Source organism: Rhizophagus irregularis, chromosome 1, assembly GCF_026210795.1.
Source record: "Rhizophagus irregularis chromosome 1, complete sequence".
In the NCBI taxonomy this organism is placed as follows: domain Eukaryota; kingdom Fungi; phylum Glomeromycota; class Glomeromycetes; order Glomerales; family Glomeraceae; genus Rhizophagus; species Rhizophagus irregularis.
The window spans coordinates 3,374,610-3,388,044 of NC_089429.1; the positions used below are offsets into that span (position 1 = coordinate 3,374,610).

Genomic DNA, 13,435 nt, shown 5'->3' on the forward strand with positions numbered 1-13,435 from the left:
ATCTTAATACTAATTTATTAAATTTGATTTATAATTGAGCTTTAAAAATTAAACAGTATAACAGTATTATCAATCGGACTTTGAACTTAAAAATTAAACAGTATTAATGAAAATTCTTGTGAATTTTTCTTTACATCAGTAAATTTTTGGGTAGTGCATACTAGTGTCGAAGTATACATTATAAACATATGGGTTTAAAATGTAGTATTTAATATAAAGTTCATAAAGTTGTAAAATTTATAATAAAAATAATATAAAAAAATACCGTATCTATAGAAAATACGCTATAACGTATGAAATTTTTTATAGAGGCTGGTGATTATTTGCGAACATTACAAATTTAAAACATTTTTTATTTTAGTTTATAAAAAAAAGTAAATGATTATTTTTTCTTGGTTTTCTTTTTATTGTTCTTATTACTGGTACTAACAACCCCACTGGCACTACGATTGACCTCTTCTTTATTAACGGCCATAGGTCTTCTACGCAGGCTTCGTCCGTCTAATGTAATAAATAAGAAAAAATATTAAAAGTTATTTTATTTAAATTAATTAATTATAAAAAATTTTTTTACTTGTAATTTTACTTGTAACTTTCAATCGTTTGTTGTTTGAATCCTCTATTAATAGAAAAAAAAATACATTTAATTATTTTTATTTAAATTAAAATATAATCATTTTATAAAAAAAAAATTTTACTTTTCATAGGTTCTCCGGTTCGTTTTTTTGCTAAATAATAAAAATCACAAACATTAATCACAAACATTAAATTAAGTCATTTCCTATGGTTAATTTGTTACAATATAATTATACCTTGATCTTCGTCTTCAACATCATTTTCTTCATTTCTATTTTGGATTTCTTCGTTTCCTTCAATTCTGATTATTACAGTTCTAATCTCCTCTTCTTGTTCCTCATTCCTAACTTCCTCTTCCTCTTCTTCTTGTTCCTCATTTCTAACTTCTTCCTCTTCCTCTTCTTCTTGTTCCTCATTTCTAACTTCTTCCTCTTCCTCTTCTTCTTGTTCCTCATTTCTAACTTCTTCCTCTTCCTCTACTTCTTGTTCCTCATTTCTAACTTCTTCCTCTTCTTCTTGTTCCTCATTTCTAACTTCTTCTTCTTCCTCGTCTTGATTCCTTTTCTTAAAATATCCGTTTCTATTCTTGGCTTTATGATCGCCTTTCATTAATATAAATTAAATATAAATTAGATTTTTGATCTTTTCTTTTTTTTTTAAAAAAAAAGAAAAAACAAATATACTCACGGACATGTTGGACGTGTTTTTTTAACAATTCATACGCAAACCAATCATTAAAGCCGAACGGTATATGTAAGTCTTTCGTTCTTAATTTAAACTAAGAAAAGGTTATTATTTCATTATATTTATAAAAAAAAATCTATAAAACAAATAAAAATTACCTTTTCGATTATTTTGAATAAAATGTTCTTAGGAATGTCTTTATAGGCATAATTGTATTCAAGCTGATAATCAGCGCATATGCGCATTGCAGCCTAGTTTTATTGATTATTAAAGTCTTGTTTTGTATAACCAAATTATTTATGTATATACGCACCACACATGTCGTATACACTTCATTCGAAATATTTAACGCGTTTAACATATCAGCTTTTGAAATATACTTCTTTTTTGGCCTTTGTATAAAACTATGTGTCTTTTAATGATATATTTAAAAAATAAATAAATAACTTAAATAATTAAATACAGTAATAATAATAAGGGCTTACAACAACAGAAGTTATGGACGACGACGGGGAGGGTCTTCGCGTACTCGCTGTGAATGATGTGGAAGGGCTTACAGCAACAGAAGTTATGGATGACGACGTGGAGGGTCTTCGCGTACTCGCTGTGAATGACGTGGAGGGTCTTCGCGTACTCGCTGTGGAGGAAGGCCTTTGGAAACTTAACGCTGTAGAAGGTCTATTATAACTTGTTATTGTTGTGGGAAACGAAAAAGTACTATCCAGAGAACTGAAAATAAATTTTTTTTTAATAAAATTTATGAAGAGTTGCATAAAAATCCTTATTTTTCATACACATACTTTATTTTTTCCAATAAAGCTTCATTTTGTTTCTTGATAAGGTCCAATTGTTCTTGGAGATCATTATTATTGCTCATAGTCACGTAAAAGTATCGAACGTATCGTAAACGTATAAATGTTAAAGAGAAAAAAGTAGGAAAAATACGTGGATTTTTATGATGACTAGGGTTTATTAACATCAGGTGATAAATTAAAATCGCGTACGTCCCCCGTGTAAACAGATACGTGAAACAATGTGAAACATGACCTGCCTATATGTAGCGATCATAGGGGCACAAACACTTTAAAAGGACGGATCTCAGCCCATCATTTATTGTCGGGATTGTCGGGTACTCGGGTTACTCGGCTAGTCGGGTTATTGTAGAAAAGATATATAACACGGGACATATATACACATATATATGATGGCGTAGTATAAAGTATAATTGTATATACTATATAATGTAATTATGTTATACGTTAATTTTAGAGTTTATTTTGAGCTTTACCGAATATTACCGAATATTTTCGAGTTCTTTAAAATTTGCTAAGTCCCGTACATTATGAAATCAGTTATAATAAATTTCAAGATTTTTCATTTCGATATTTGTATTTCGAGCTTATTAAGTGTCGGGCTTATGAAATGTCGGGATTTAGAGTGTCGGGATAATATACCAAACTCTCGAATATATATATAAAGAAAGCGAATTCAAAGAAAGTACTAACAAATTATATGTGATAAAACTCTCCAAATACATATAATAAACTTTATTAAATTAAAAAACCATTAAATAAATATATTTTTTTCCTAATTGAAATTATGCCTAAGTGTGAATGTAAACATTGTTTAAATTTATCAAATGGTAGGGGAAGAGTACTTCATAGGACAACAGTAGCTCGACATTTATTAGAAGAAAAAGAGGCACAAGCTCTAGAAGATGAATACCAAAGACTTCATCCTGAAGAAAATTTTTATCATTCTGAAGAGGAAAATTTATACGAAGAAAACTTACGTGAAGAAGACTTGTATGAAGAAAATGAACGATCATTTATGGTGACAAGTGATAATGAAGAAGAAAATGAACGATCATATATGGAAATGTGTGATAATGAAGAAATTCCAGAAGAAACTAATGATGATTTTAGTTTCCAAAATGAAGAAAATGAGAAAACTAATAATTATGAAAATGATCATTATTATTATTATGAAAATGATGATTCAATTTCTGATTCTCAAAATGAATCAGAATCTGATAACATAAATTCTAATGCTGATAATGAAGAAGGTGAATTCCAAAATAAATTATTAATAGTATTTAAATACATTAACTATTTATTAACAATAATGATAAATTTTTTAGATAATACAATTATTTCTGATGAATTGCTTGAAGGATTAAGGCTTTTATATGTGAAATCAAATTTTAATTTTTCTGAAGCTGCATTTAATAATATATATAAAGCTTTCAATAGAAATAAAATGAGCTTAAATAAAATAAAAAAAATACTTGGTTCGATAGTAGGAATTGAACCAAAAATATACGATATGTGTGTCAATTCATGTTGTGCGTTCGTAGGAGTTTTAGAAAATGAAAGAAAGTGTAAATTTTGTAAAGAGGACCGATATTATAGTAATGGTAAATCAAGAAAAAATTTACCTTTTGTCTCTATAATTGAGCGTTTAAAGCTTCAATTTAAAAACTCTAAAAGATCCAAAGAATTATTATATAGGCATAACTATACTAATAATATAGGAGATCTTGTTCATAGGGACATAGGTGATATTTTTGATGGGCTGATTTATAAAGAGTTATTAAATGATGCATATTTTCCCGATCCTAGAGATGTTGCATTTACTGCATCTTGTGACGGTTATCAAATATTTCGACAAAAAACTGATGACTGTTGGGTATTTCTTTTTATAAATAATAATTTGCCTCAAGAATTAAGGGTAAAAAAAGAAAATTTAATGGTAACATTAATAATCCCAGGGCCAAAACAACCTCAAGATTTTAATTCATTTCTCTATCCATTAATTCAAGAGATGAAATTGTTACAAGGTATATTAAAAAATATGAAAAATAATAATTAATATAATATTTATTAATCATATTTTTGTATTTACAGATGGAATATTATGCTATGATGGAAATAAAAAAGAATATTTTACTTTACGTGCTCACATATTAGCTTGGACTGGAGATCTTCCTGCTCTTTCAAAAATTTTATATTTAACGGGACATAATTCATATTCAGGTTGCAGATTCTGTAATCTTCGAGGAACTTTAAATGAAATGAATAGACATGTATATTATCCATTACAACAAAATATTGATCCTATACGATTACCAATTCGAACACATGATGAGATGCTGACTAGCATAAATCAAATAGAACATCTGAAAGGAGATCGTAGAGAAACTTATATACGTAACTGCGGTTAGTTCAATATTTTAAATAAACTCATAGTAAAATTGATTAATATATTTTCTGAATTTTTAAAATTCTTGTTTAATAAAAAAAAATTAGGAATTAAAGGAAAGAGTATATTATTTGAGTTATCTTCTATAAAATTTCCGCGTTCATTTCCAGTGGATATAATGCACCTTTTTTTCGAAAACATTGCACCTCACATGTTTCGACATTGGATAGGAAAATTCTATCCAAAAAATGATGAACGGAATTCAAATAATTATACAATAAGTTCTAAAACATGGATTGAAATTGGTGAAATCATGGAAAAAAATAGATCTAATATGCCATCTGATATTGGACGTCCTCCACGCAATATCATTAAACATTCGGCTGGGTTTAAAGCTGTGGAATGGGCAAATTGGATTATTTTATTTTCTTTACCATTATTAAAAGGAAGGCTGCCACAAAGGTAATAATAAATAAAAAGAGTTAATTGTTAAAAAATTGATAATATAGGAAAGCTTATTTAAATAATTTAAAATAATAGTTACTTCTTAGGATGGTCAAATTTTGTTGAAGCTGTTCAGTTATGTATTCAACCTCGAATAGATTTTGAAGATCTAGATAAAATCCGAAATTTATTGATACAATTTTATAATCATTATGCAAGGTATCATCTTTATGGAATTATATAATAATATTTTATACATTAATTAACATGTCTTTTTATAATAATAGTTCATACGGGTTAGAAGGAGAAAGATTGCCGGTGTATTTAATTTCTTTTCATTACTCTCTGCATATAGGAGATTGTATTGAAGATCTTGGTCCTTGTCGTGGATTTTGGCAATTTCCGATGGAAAGGTATTGTGGAATGTTAATTCCACTTATTAGCTCTCGAAAACTTCCATATGTGAATTTAATTAATAATGTGTTGCTGCAAGAAAGGTTTAAGTATCTACAATTTTTACCAACGTATGATGAAAAAGTTTTTTCCAATTTCAAAGAAAAGGAAAAAGCATGGCCATCGCATAGGGTAAAGTCTAGTATTGTATATGATAATCAGTATGAATTTTATTCTCCGTGTGTTAATTGTAAACTAACAAAAAATGAGGCTATAAAATTAAAGCAATGCTATGCAGCTATATTCCAAAAAAACGCCAGGGATATTAGAGTAATTTTTAATTATAACTACTTTGCATTGTATATTTATTTATTTTTGAATACTTTTACAGATGTAATATCATTATTTATTATTTAGGACATTGAAGAAAGTTATATGAAGTATGGGAAACTTCGTACAAAAGATGGCAATATTGTATCTTCTAAATGGTGGAAAAAAGAAAATGATAGTAGTCGAAATGATTATTGTGTCGCTGTAAGAAATTGATAATTAGATTTTATAATTATTATAAATATCATTCAAATATTAAACAGAAAATTTTATTATAGATTAACTTAACTATTGATGAACAAGAAGAGGAGACTTTTGGACAAGTTGAATATTTCATGCTCCATAATATGCAAAATCAAGAACGAATGTTTGCATATATTCGAAAAATCAAAAAATTGGAGAAAAATATTGGAAATTTAAAATTTTTTGATTGCTTCGGTCCTCTACAATATGTGGAAGTAATTGGTATTGATAGAACTGTTGGATTTTTTGAAGTGTATGATAAAAAAAATTATTATATAATAGACAAATATGCAAACTGGTAATAACTGCAAGCTGATAATAAAATAACATTTTTTCATCTTTATAAGAATAAAGTTTTCGTAAATTTTTATTTATTTTGATGATCGGGAATGTCAATTTACTTTTAACTTTATAAAGGCCTAAATTTAAGGAAAATTAAGTTTCAATCGCTAATATTTTCGAGTTCAATAAATCTTTATATTGGTTTCATAATAAATAAACGAGAATTTCAAATTTTTTTTTGTCGTAAAATAATAATTTTTTTGACGTAATTGAACCAGTTGCGATAAACATACACGTGATCGGTACTACGGTTAAATGTTATCGATTTTATACATATAGGTATACGTTACGGCGGGTACACAGATATAAATATGTAATCATTAAATTTGCGTGTCTGATAATGGTAAAAATTTTGGTTTTTGGCCAAATTTCGTTAAATTAATTGAGATAATGGATATCTTGTTAACAAATTTATGTTTTATTTATTCAATAAATATTTCTTTGTCATTGTTTAATCAATTGCTTTAAAAATAAACAATGGTATACTTTGAACAATGGCAAGAAAAGTTCGCGCGAACTTTTCTTGCCATTGTTTAATCAATTGCTTTAAAAAAAAACAATGATATACTTTGAACAATAGCAAGAAGAAAAGTTCGCGCGAACTTTTCTTGCCATTGTTTAATCAATTGCTTTAAAAAAAAACAATGATATACTTTGAACAATAGCAAGAAGAAAAGTTCAAGCGAATTTTTCTTACCATTGTTTAATCAATTGCTTTAAAAAAAACAATGGTATACTTTGAACAATAGCAAGAAAAGTTCGCGAATTTTTCTTGTCATTGTTTAATCGATTGCTTTAAAAAAAAACAATGGTATGCTTCGAACAATAGCAAGAAAAGTTCGAGCGAATTTTTCTTGCCATTGTTTAATCAATTGCTTTAAAAAAAAACAATGGTATGCTTCGAACAATAGCAAGAAAAGTTCGCGCGAATTTTTCTTGCCATTGTTTAATCAATTGCTTTAAAAAAAAAAAATAATAGACTTGAGTTAAACAATGGCAAGAAATGTTCGAGCGAATTTTTCTTGCCATTGTTTAATCAATTACTTTGAAAAAAAAAACAATGGTATACTTTGAACAATGGCAAGAAAAGTTCGAGCGAAATTTTCTTGCCATTGTTTAATCAATTGCTTTAAAAATAAACAATGATATACTTCGAACAATGGCAAGAAAAATTCGCGCGAATTTTTCTTGCCATTGTTTAATCGATTGCTTTAAAAAAAAACAATAGACTTGAGTTAAACAATGGCAAGAAATGTTCGAGCGAATTTTTCTTGCCATTGTTTAATCAATTACTTTGAAAAAAAAACAATTGTATACTTTGAACAATGGCAAGAAAATTTCGAGCGAACTTTTCTTGCCATTGTTTAATCAATTGCTTTAAAAATAAACAATTGTATACTTTGAACAATGGCAAGAAAAATTCGCTCAAAATTTTCTTACCATTGTTTAATCAATTGCTTTAAATAAACATATTAATATCAGTTACGAGATCCGATTCACTATCACTAACAATTACAGGAGGAACACAATGTTTAACATGTTGAGTATATCCAGATTTGGAGGAAAATGTTCTTGAGCAATATGGGCATTCCTGGGGTATCATTTTAAGGTATTTGTATAGGATTTGAATTATTTACTTGCTATTGCCTTTGGTAAAAATGACCGTATTTATACGCAAATTTTTATTTCCTTCAGTAAAAATGGCCATATTTACATATAAAATTATTTATCATACGGCCGTGAATCTCATTAAGATCAGCCGATCCACAAAAATTTGTTACTTTGATCTTTTTTTTTGCACGTAATTAATAAAAAATATGTTTTTTCACCACAAAATACGTTTTTATTTTATTGTTTTTATTTTATTGAAGTTTTCTTTAAAAATCTTTGGTCCCGGATCAGCCGAATTGAATAAAATTTTACTAGAATTGGATAAATGATCGGCCGATAAAAGCTGATCATATTTCGATTATTTCCAGAGATCGGCACATGAAGTAAAAAGTCAAATTTGCCTTAAATTTATTATTGAATTGAAAATTTTATTTGGTTTGTTACAAAAAATTTGCAAATTTTTATATATAAAATTCTTGCTAAGCCCTTTACTTTAAAAAAAACATATTTCCATCAGCACCTCCCCCATTCAAAATTGAAAAACATGCACACTTGTTAAATTTAGTAATATAGAAAAGAATTATATTAATTAGTCAAGAACCTTTAAAGGAAAAAGGATATAATATTATCGAAAAAGAAGAATTTTTTTACTTACGGAATCAATATATTTTTTAGTTTTTGCCGTCTGTTCTATCATCATCTAATAATTTCTGACCGTTAATAATTTAAATAAATTAGTTAATAAATAGATACCATTATTACAATTTAAGTTCAAAATTATGAAATTTACCATATAATATTCTATTTTATTTTTCATTGTATTTTCATTTGTTTGTATTGTTTTAGACTTTGGGTCCAATAATACTGCGAACGTGGCTGTTACGAAGGCGAGATGCAAAGAAGATGGATATTCTCCAGCGAATACTCTTTCAAGTATTCGCGTAAGCACGCCCAAACTTCCATTTTGATTAAAAAGTTTATTGTAACATTCAGCCACTGCAGGATGATTTTTCCATTCAATTATCCCTGCTGATGAAGTGTTAGTATTGATGGGTGGCAAAATTACTTCTCCAAAATAGCTGAATAAAGCATCTCTAGCTTTAGTTGTCAAGCAACTTCGTAGGGATCTTTGTTTTGATAGAAGCTTTTATTAAAAAAAAAAGATTATTATTATTTATTAGTTTTCTAAAACGTAAATATTAAATATAAAAAATTTACTTCTGGACAAATTTTGTTGTTAAAATATGAAATCCACTGCGTTTTAGTAGTGAATTTGTTGTAAAAGTCTTGATGTCGAATTTTGAGAAATTCCTCAGTTGCTTCTCGTAATTCTTCTTTGGTAGGGTATATACTTATATTAAATGTTGCTTTAGCAACATCTTTTATTATGGTCTAAAGAAATATAATTTGAGTTATAATATGTATATGACTTTAAAATTTAAAAAAGCTAGACTAACCTTTATGAAGTTATTATCACCGGAATTATCAGATTCGACCATCTCCTCAATATGCTTCATTCTATTGCATAAAAATTCCAAATGTTTATTGGTTTTTACGTTCTCCTCGATTAATTTAGTGTTGAACTGTTTATTTTGTTCTATCATATTATCAACCTTTTTGTTGAGTTTTATGAGTTGTTCTAATAAAATAAATTTTTGTTATAAAATATAAATTATCATAATTTTAAAAAACGATAATATTCAAATATTTGCATACCATTAAAAACTTCATAGCTATTTTCGCTCATGCTACTCGTGCTACTCATACTACTTTCAATACCTCGGCGTTTGTTTGATGTTTCTTCACCCGCCGATAGAAGTTTTTGAATTTTATTTCGAAATTCTGATCTATCTCCGGACATGTTTGTAATATTGATGATAATAGAGAATTATAAAATTTATGATAAGGTAAGAATCCTCACGAAAAAAAATATTGAGCAAGTCTTTATTTTACGGTATTTATGAATATTAAATGTACATACGTGGATATAAAAAAATCTAAATTAGGAAAAACTTAGAAGTTGCTATAAATGTATCCACGTGGAACCAATATCGATGTATGTGGAAAAGCTTAATAATATTTAATGGTTATGAATTATTATGAATGTACATACGTGGATCAGGGGACTAAAATAGTACTGTAAAAGTCGGAAAAAACGATAAATTTTGAAAATATACGAAAATTTTCATTTTTCCTGCGACCTGTTAATGCCAATATAAAAAATAAAAACAATCCCCTGAGCTCAATCAATACTAATGGTTACGAATTATTAAATATATATGTGGATATAAAAAAATCTAAGAAGAAGTATAAATCATACCCAGAAGTTATTAAATGTGCCTACGTGGAACCAATATCAATGTATGTGGATCAGGGTCTAAAATAGTACGTGGAACAAATATCGATCAGGGTCTAAAATGGTACGTGGAACAAAGATCGAAACCCCAGAAAAATACGATATATTTAAAAAGTATCCAAAAATTTTCAGTAAAATAAACATAATATATAAAAACCAATAAATTAAAGCCCGTCAGCAAATTTTTTGTACCTACGTGGTAAATCATCGACGTGGATCAAAAAAAATGATGGTAAATGTGATGTGAAGGAACACGTGGATTCGGGTCTACATATGTGGATATAAAAAAAATCTAAGAAAAAGTATTAATCATACTCGGGTTATTATAAATGTACCTACGTGGAACCAATATCAATGTATGTGGATTAGAGTCTAAAATAGTACGTGAAACAAATATCGATCAGGGTCTAAAATAGTACGTGAAACAAATATCGATCAGGGTCTAAAATGGTACGTGGAACAAAGATCGAAACCGCAGAAAAACACGATATATTTTAAAAGTATCCAAAAATTTTCAGTAAAATAAACATAAAATATAAAAACCAATAAATTAAAGCCCGTCGGCAAATTTTTTGATAAATCTGATTAAATCCTGATGCGAATACTAAAAAAGTATACATATGTAGTTATTCAGTAAAATTCGAAGCAGATATCACATATACGTACCGGGGACGATGATTTTTTGTTGTGATAAAATTTATAAAATATGTTTGTAATAAACTAGTATTTTGATTTTGTTTATTGGTGATATTTTGTTGGTTAATTAGCTTAATAAAGCAAAAAATATGAAAAAAAAACTAAATTAACAAAAAACTAGCTGTAAGTAAGAATCAAGATGCTGAAGTCGTGGTCAATAAAGGGGAAAATAGGCAAATTTTTTTGTTGAAAAAAATCGAGAGTATGAACAAATTCTTTTGAAAAAGGTGAAATAAAATGAAAAATGGTAGTAATTACTACCCTGATGGTAATTACCCCCCTTTGTTGATTATCTTGTAAAATAGCATGAATTTTCGCTATTTTTTTCATTTCTGGTATTAACTCGCAATTCAGCTTCATATAATCTTTAGCATAAAAAATCAGTCGAAACTAAGAATTCCACCGTGTTGCATTAGGTAACGGAATTTTACGTGGTGATGCAATTCCATGTTCTTTTAAGTGAACTGTGTACGTCTTCGTGTAGGAGCATTAACAAAAACGTTCTTTATATCTTGCATAAAGCTTTTTAGATGTTAAATTGGGAAAAGTCTCGCTGAAAAAAAAATTTTTTTATTAGTAAAGACAGGTAAGATTCAAAGATTAAGATTATCATGAACTATACCCGATTTATGCGCACAACATGGCGCATGTATAACTGAGCATAACACTTTTCATATAAGCCGCAGAATTAGCGTATAATTTTAACTTTACCGAATATTTCCGAGTTCTTTAAATTTTGCTAAGTGTCCCAACCTTTTTGAAAAATCCGAAGGCATCCGGTTTATTCATATCTAATCCGGATTTAAAAATAAATCCGGTTTGAAACTCTAGGTGCGAAGGATTTCGACGTAATATTTGTGCGTTCTAGTACATAAACTTGCGAAGTTGCGTAATATTTTATGCTTGATTCCGGTACGTAAATTTTCGAAGGATTTCGAGCGTAATATTTCGCAACGATTACGGTACGTAAATTTTCGAAGGATTTCGAGCGTAATATTTTGTAACGATTCCGGTACCGTAAATTTTTCGAAAGGTTTCGGCGTAATATTTCGCAACGATTACGGTACGTAAATTTCGAAGGATTTCGAGCGTAATATTTCGTAACGGTTACGTACGTAAATTTTCGGGGGAAAAGTTTCGGCGTAATATTCCGCAACATTCTGAACGTAAAATTTGCAAAAGTATATGCTATAATATTTCGGAAGTTTACGATACCCGTAAACTTACGTATGTTTACTCCGTAAATTTACGGACATCGTAACTTACGTAATATTATGCCCGATTAAATTTGCTGATGACTACTTCGAACAATAGCAAGAAAAGTTCGCGCAATGGTAGATCAAGTAGTAGAATATAAGGATTTTAATATACCGTATCTATTATTCACAGTAAAATACGTTATAAACGTATGATTTAATATACCGTATCTATAGCAGAAATGAATGATACGTTATAGACGTATGAATTTAATATACCGTATCCATATTTTGCGAACAGTATACAAAATACCGATATACAGTAGAAAGATATTTATACAATATACGTTACAAATGTATGAAATTAAAATACCGTATCATACAGTCTATTCACCGTATACTTTGTTACATTTTTTATTATTGGCATTTTGCGAACAGTATACATAATACTGATGTGCAGTATATAAAATTGCGAACAGTATCAAAGATGCGAATATACAGTATATAAACAGTGTGCATATTTTTTATAGGGCATCTATGGCAGATTGAGAGTCAGTATGAATAGTGACCGTTGAAGACGAAGGAGTGACTGTAAGAGCAGCATGTATAGCGGCGATTTCAGCTCTTGTAGAAGAAGGCCAATTGTGAATAATTCCATGCGCGTGAGCAGCGATAGATTGGAAAAAACCAGCGCCATCGAGGACTTGAACCCAAGACCAACCCATAGAAACATCAGGAGTGCCAAGGTTAATTAAAGAACCATCAGTATAAAAACAATAATGATTATCGGGAGGAGTTGCTAACGGTGAGGCAGCAAAAGCCAGAGAGGCAGCCGAACCCAAGGAGGGAGAAGGAGAAGGAGAAATGAAAGTAACCACATCTTCTTGTGAAAAATTAGGTAGAATGTCCAAACGACCATAATAGGATCTTACAATCTCGTCAAGGTCCGCCCAAGTAAAAGGAGAAGTAATAGTGGTGGTGTCATGTCTAATACGCTCCTGCGTTGTTGGAAGAAGTAAAGATCTAAGAGGAGAAAGTTTTGGGATGATACATAAAGGAGTAACATCTGTTGGATTGCTTTTAGTATGGGTAACTGGTACATGTTTAGAACAACCAGGACAAGGAGTGAGCGTGATAACATCATTAGGTCGAGTCACACAATCAGAGGTCCAATGGACAATCTTGCAGAAATATTGTTGTTTGCTAAGTTGTTTTCCAAAAAGAGGAGAGCCATCTTCGCTTAAAGTCACGATCCATTTCATGGATTTTCTAGAGGAACCAAAAGCTGGAGCCAAATCAATGTTTGAAGGGATAGCTTCAGAAGAAAATTGATCCAAGAGCAAAGAATTGGAATTTGGAAAAG

At 29.1% G+C, this 13,435-nt stretch overlaps 2 protein-coding genes across 2 annotated transcripts; both read right to left on the bottom strand.

Moving 5' to 3' along the window:
* Positions 1-382: 382 nt before the first annotated feature.
* On the bottom strand, positions 383-2,137 carry OCT59_000687 (uncharacterized protein; the record flags this gene model as incomplete). The annotated part of the gene is made up of 9 exons (XM_066139026.1): positions 383-501; positions 575-619; positions 699-728; positions 813-1,178; positions 1,264-1,354; positions 1,419-1,511; positions 1,574-1,672; positions 1,746-1,989; positions 2,061-2,137. 9 exons carry the CDS (start codon positions 2,135-2,137, stop codon positions 383-385), a joined length of 1,164 nt encoding a protein of 387 aa, XP_065988465.1.
* Positions 2,138-8,495: 6,358 nt separating this feature from the next.
* OCT59_000688 (uncharacterized protein) lies at positions 8,496-9,685 on the bottom strand (the record flags this gene model as incomplete). Its single annotated transcript, XM_066139027.1, has 5 exons — positions 8,496-8,534; positions 8,615-8,968; positions 9,043-9,216; positions 9,282-9,463; positions 9,541-9,685. 5 exons carry the CDS (start codon positions 9,683-9,685, stop codon positions 8,496-8,498), a joined length of 894 nt encoding a protein of 297 aa, XP_065988466.1.
* Between the last annotated feature and the right edge of the window lie 3,750 nt (positions 9,686-13,435).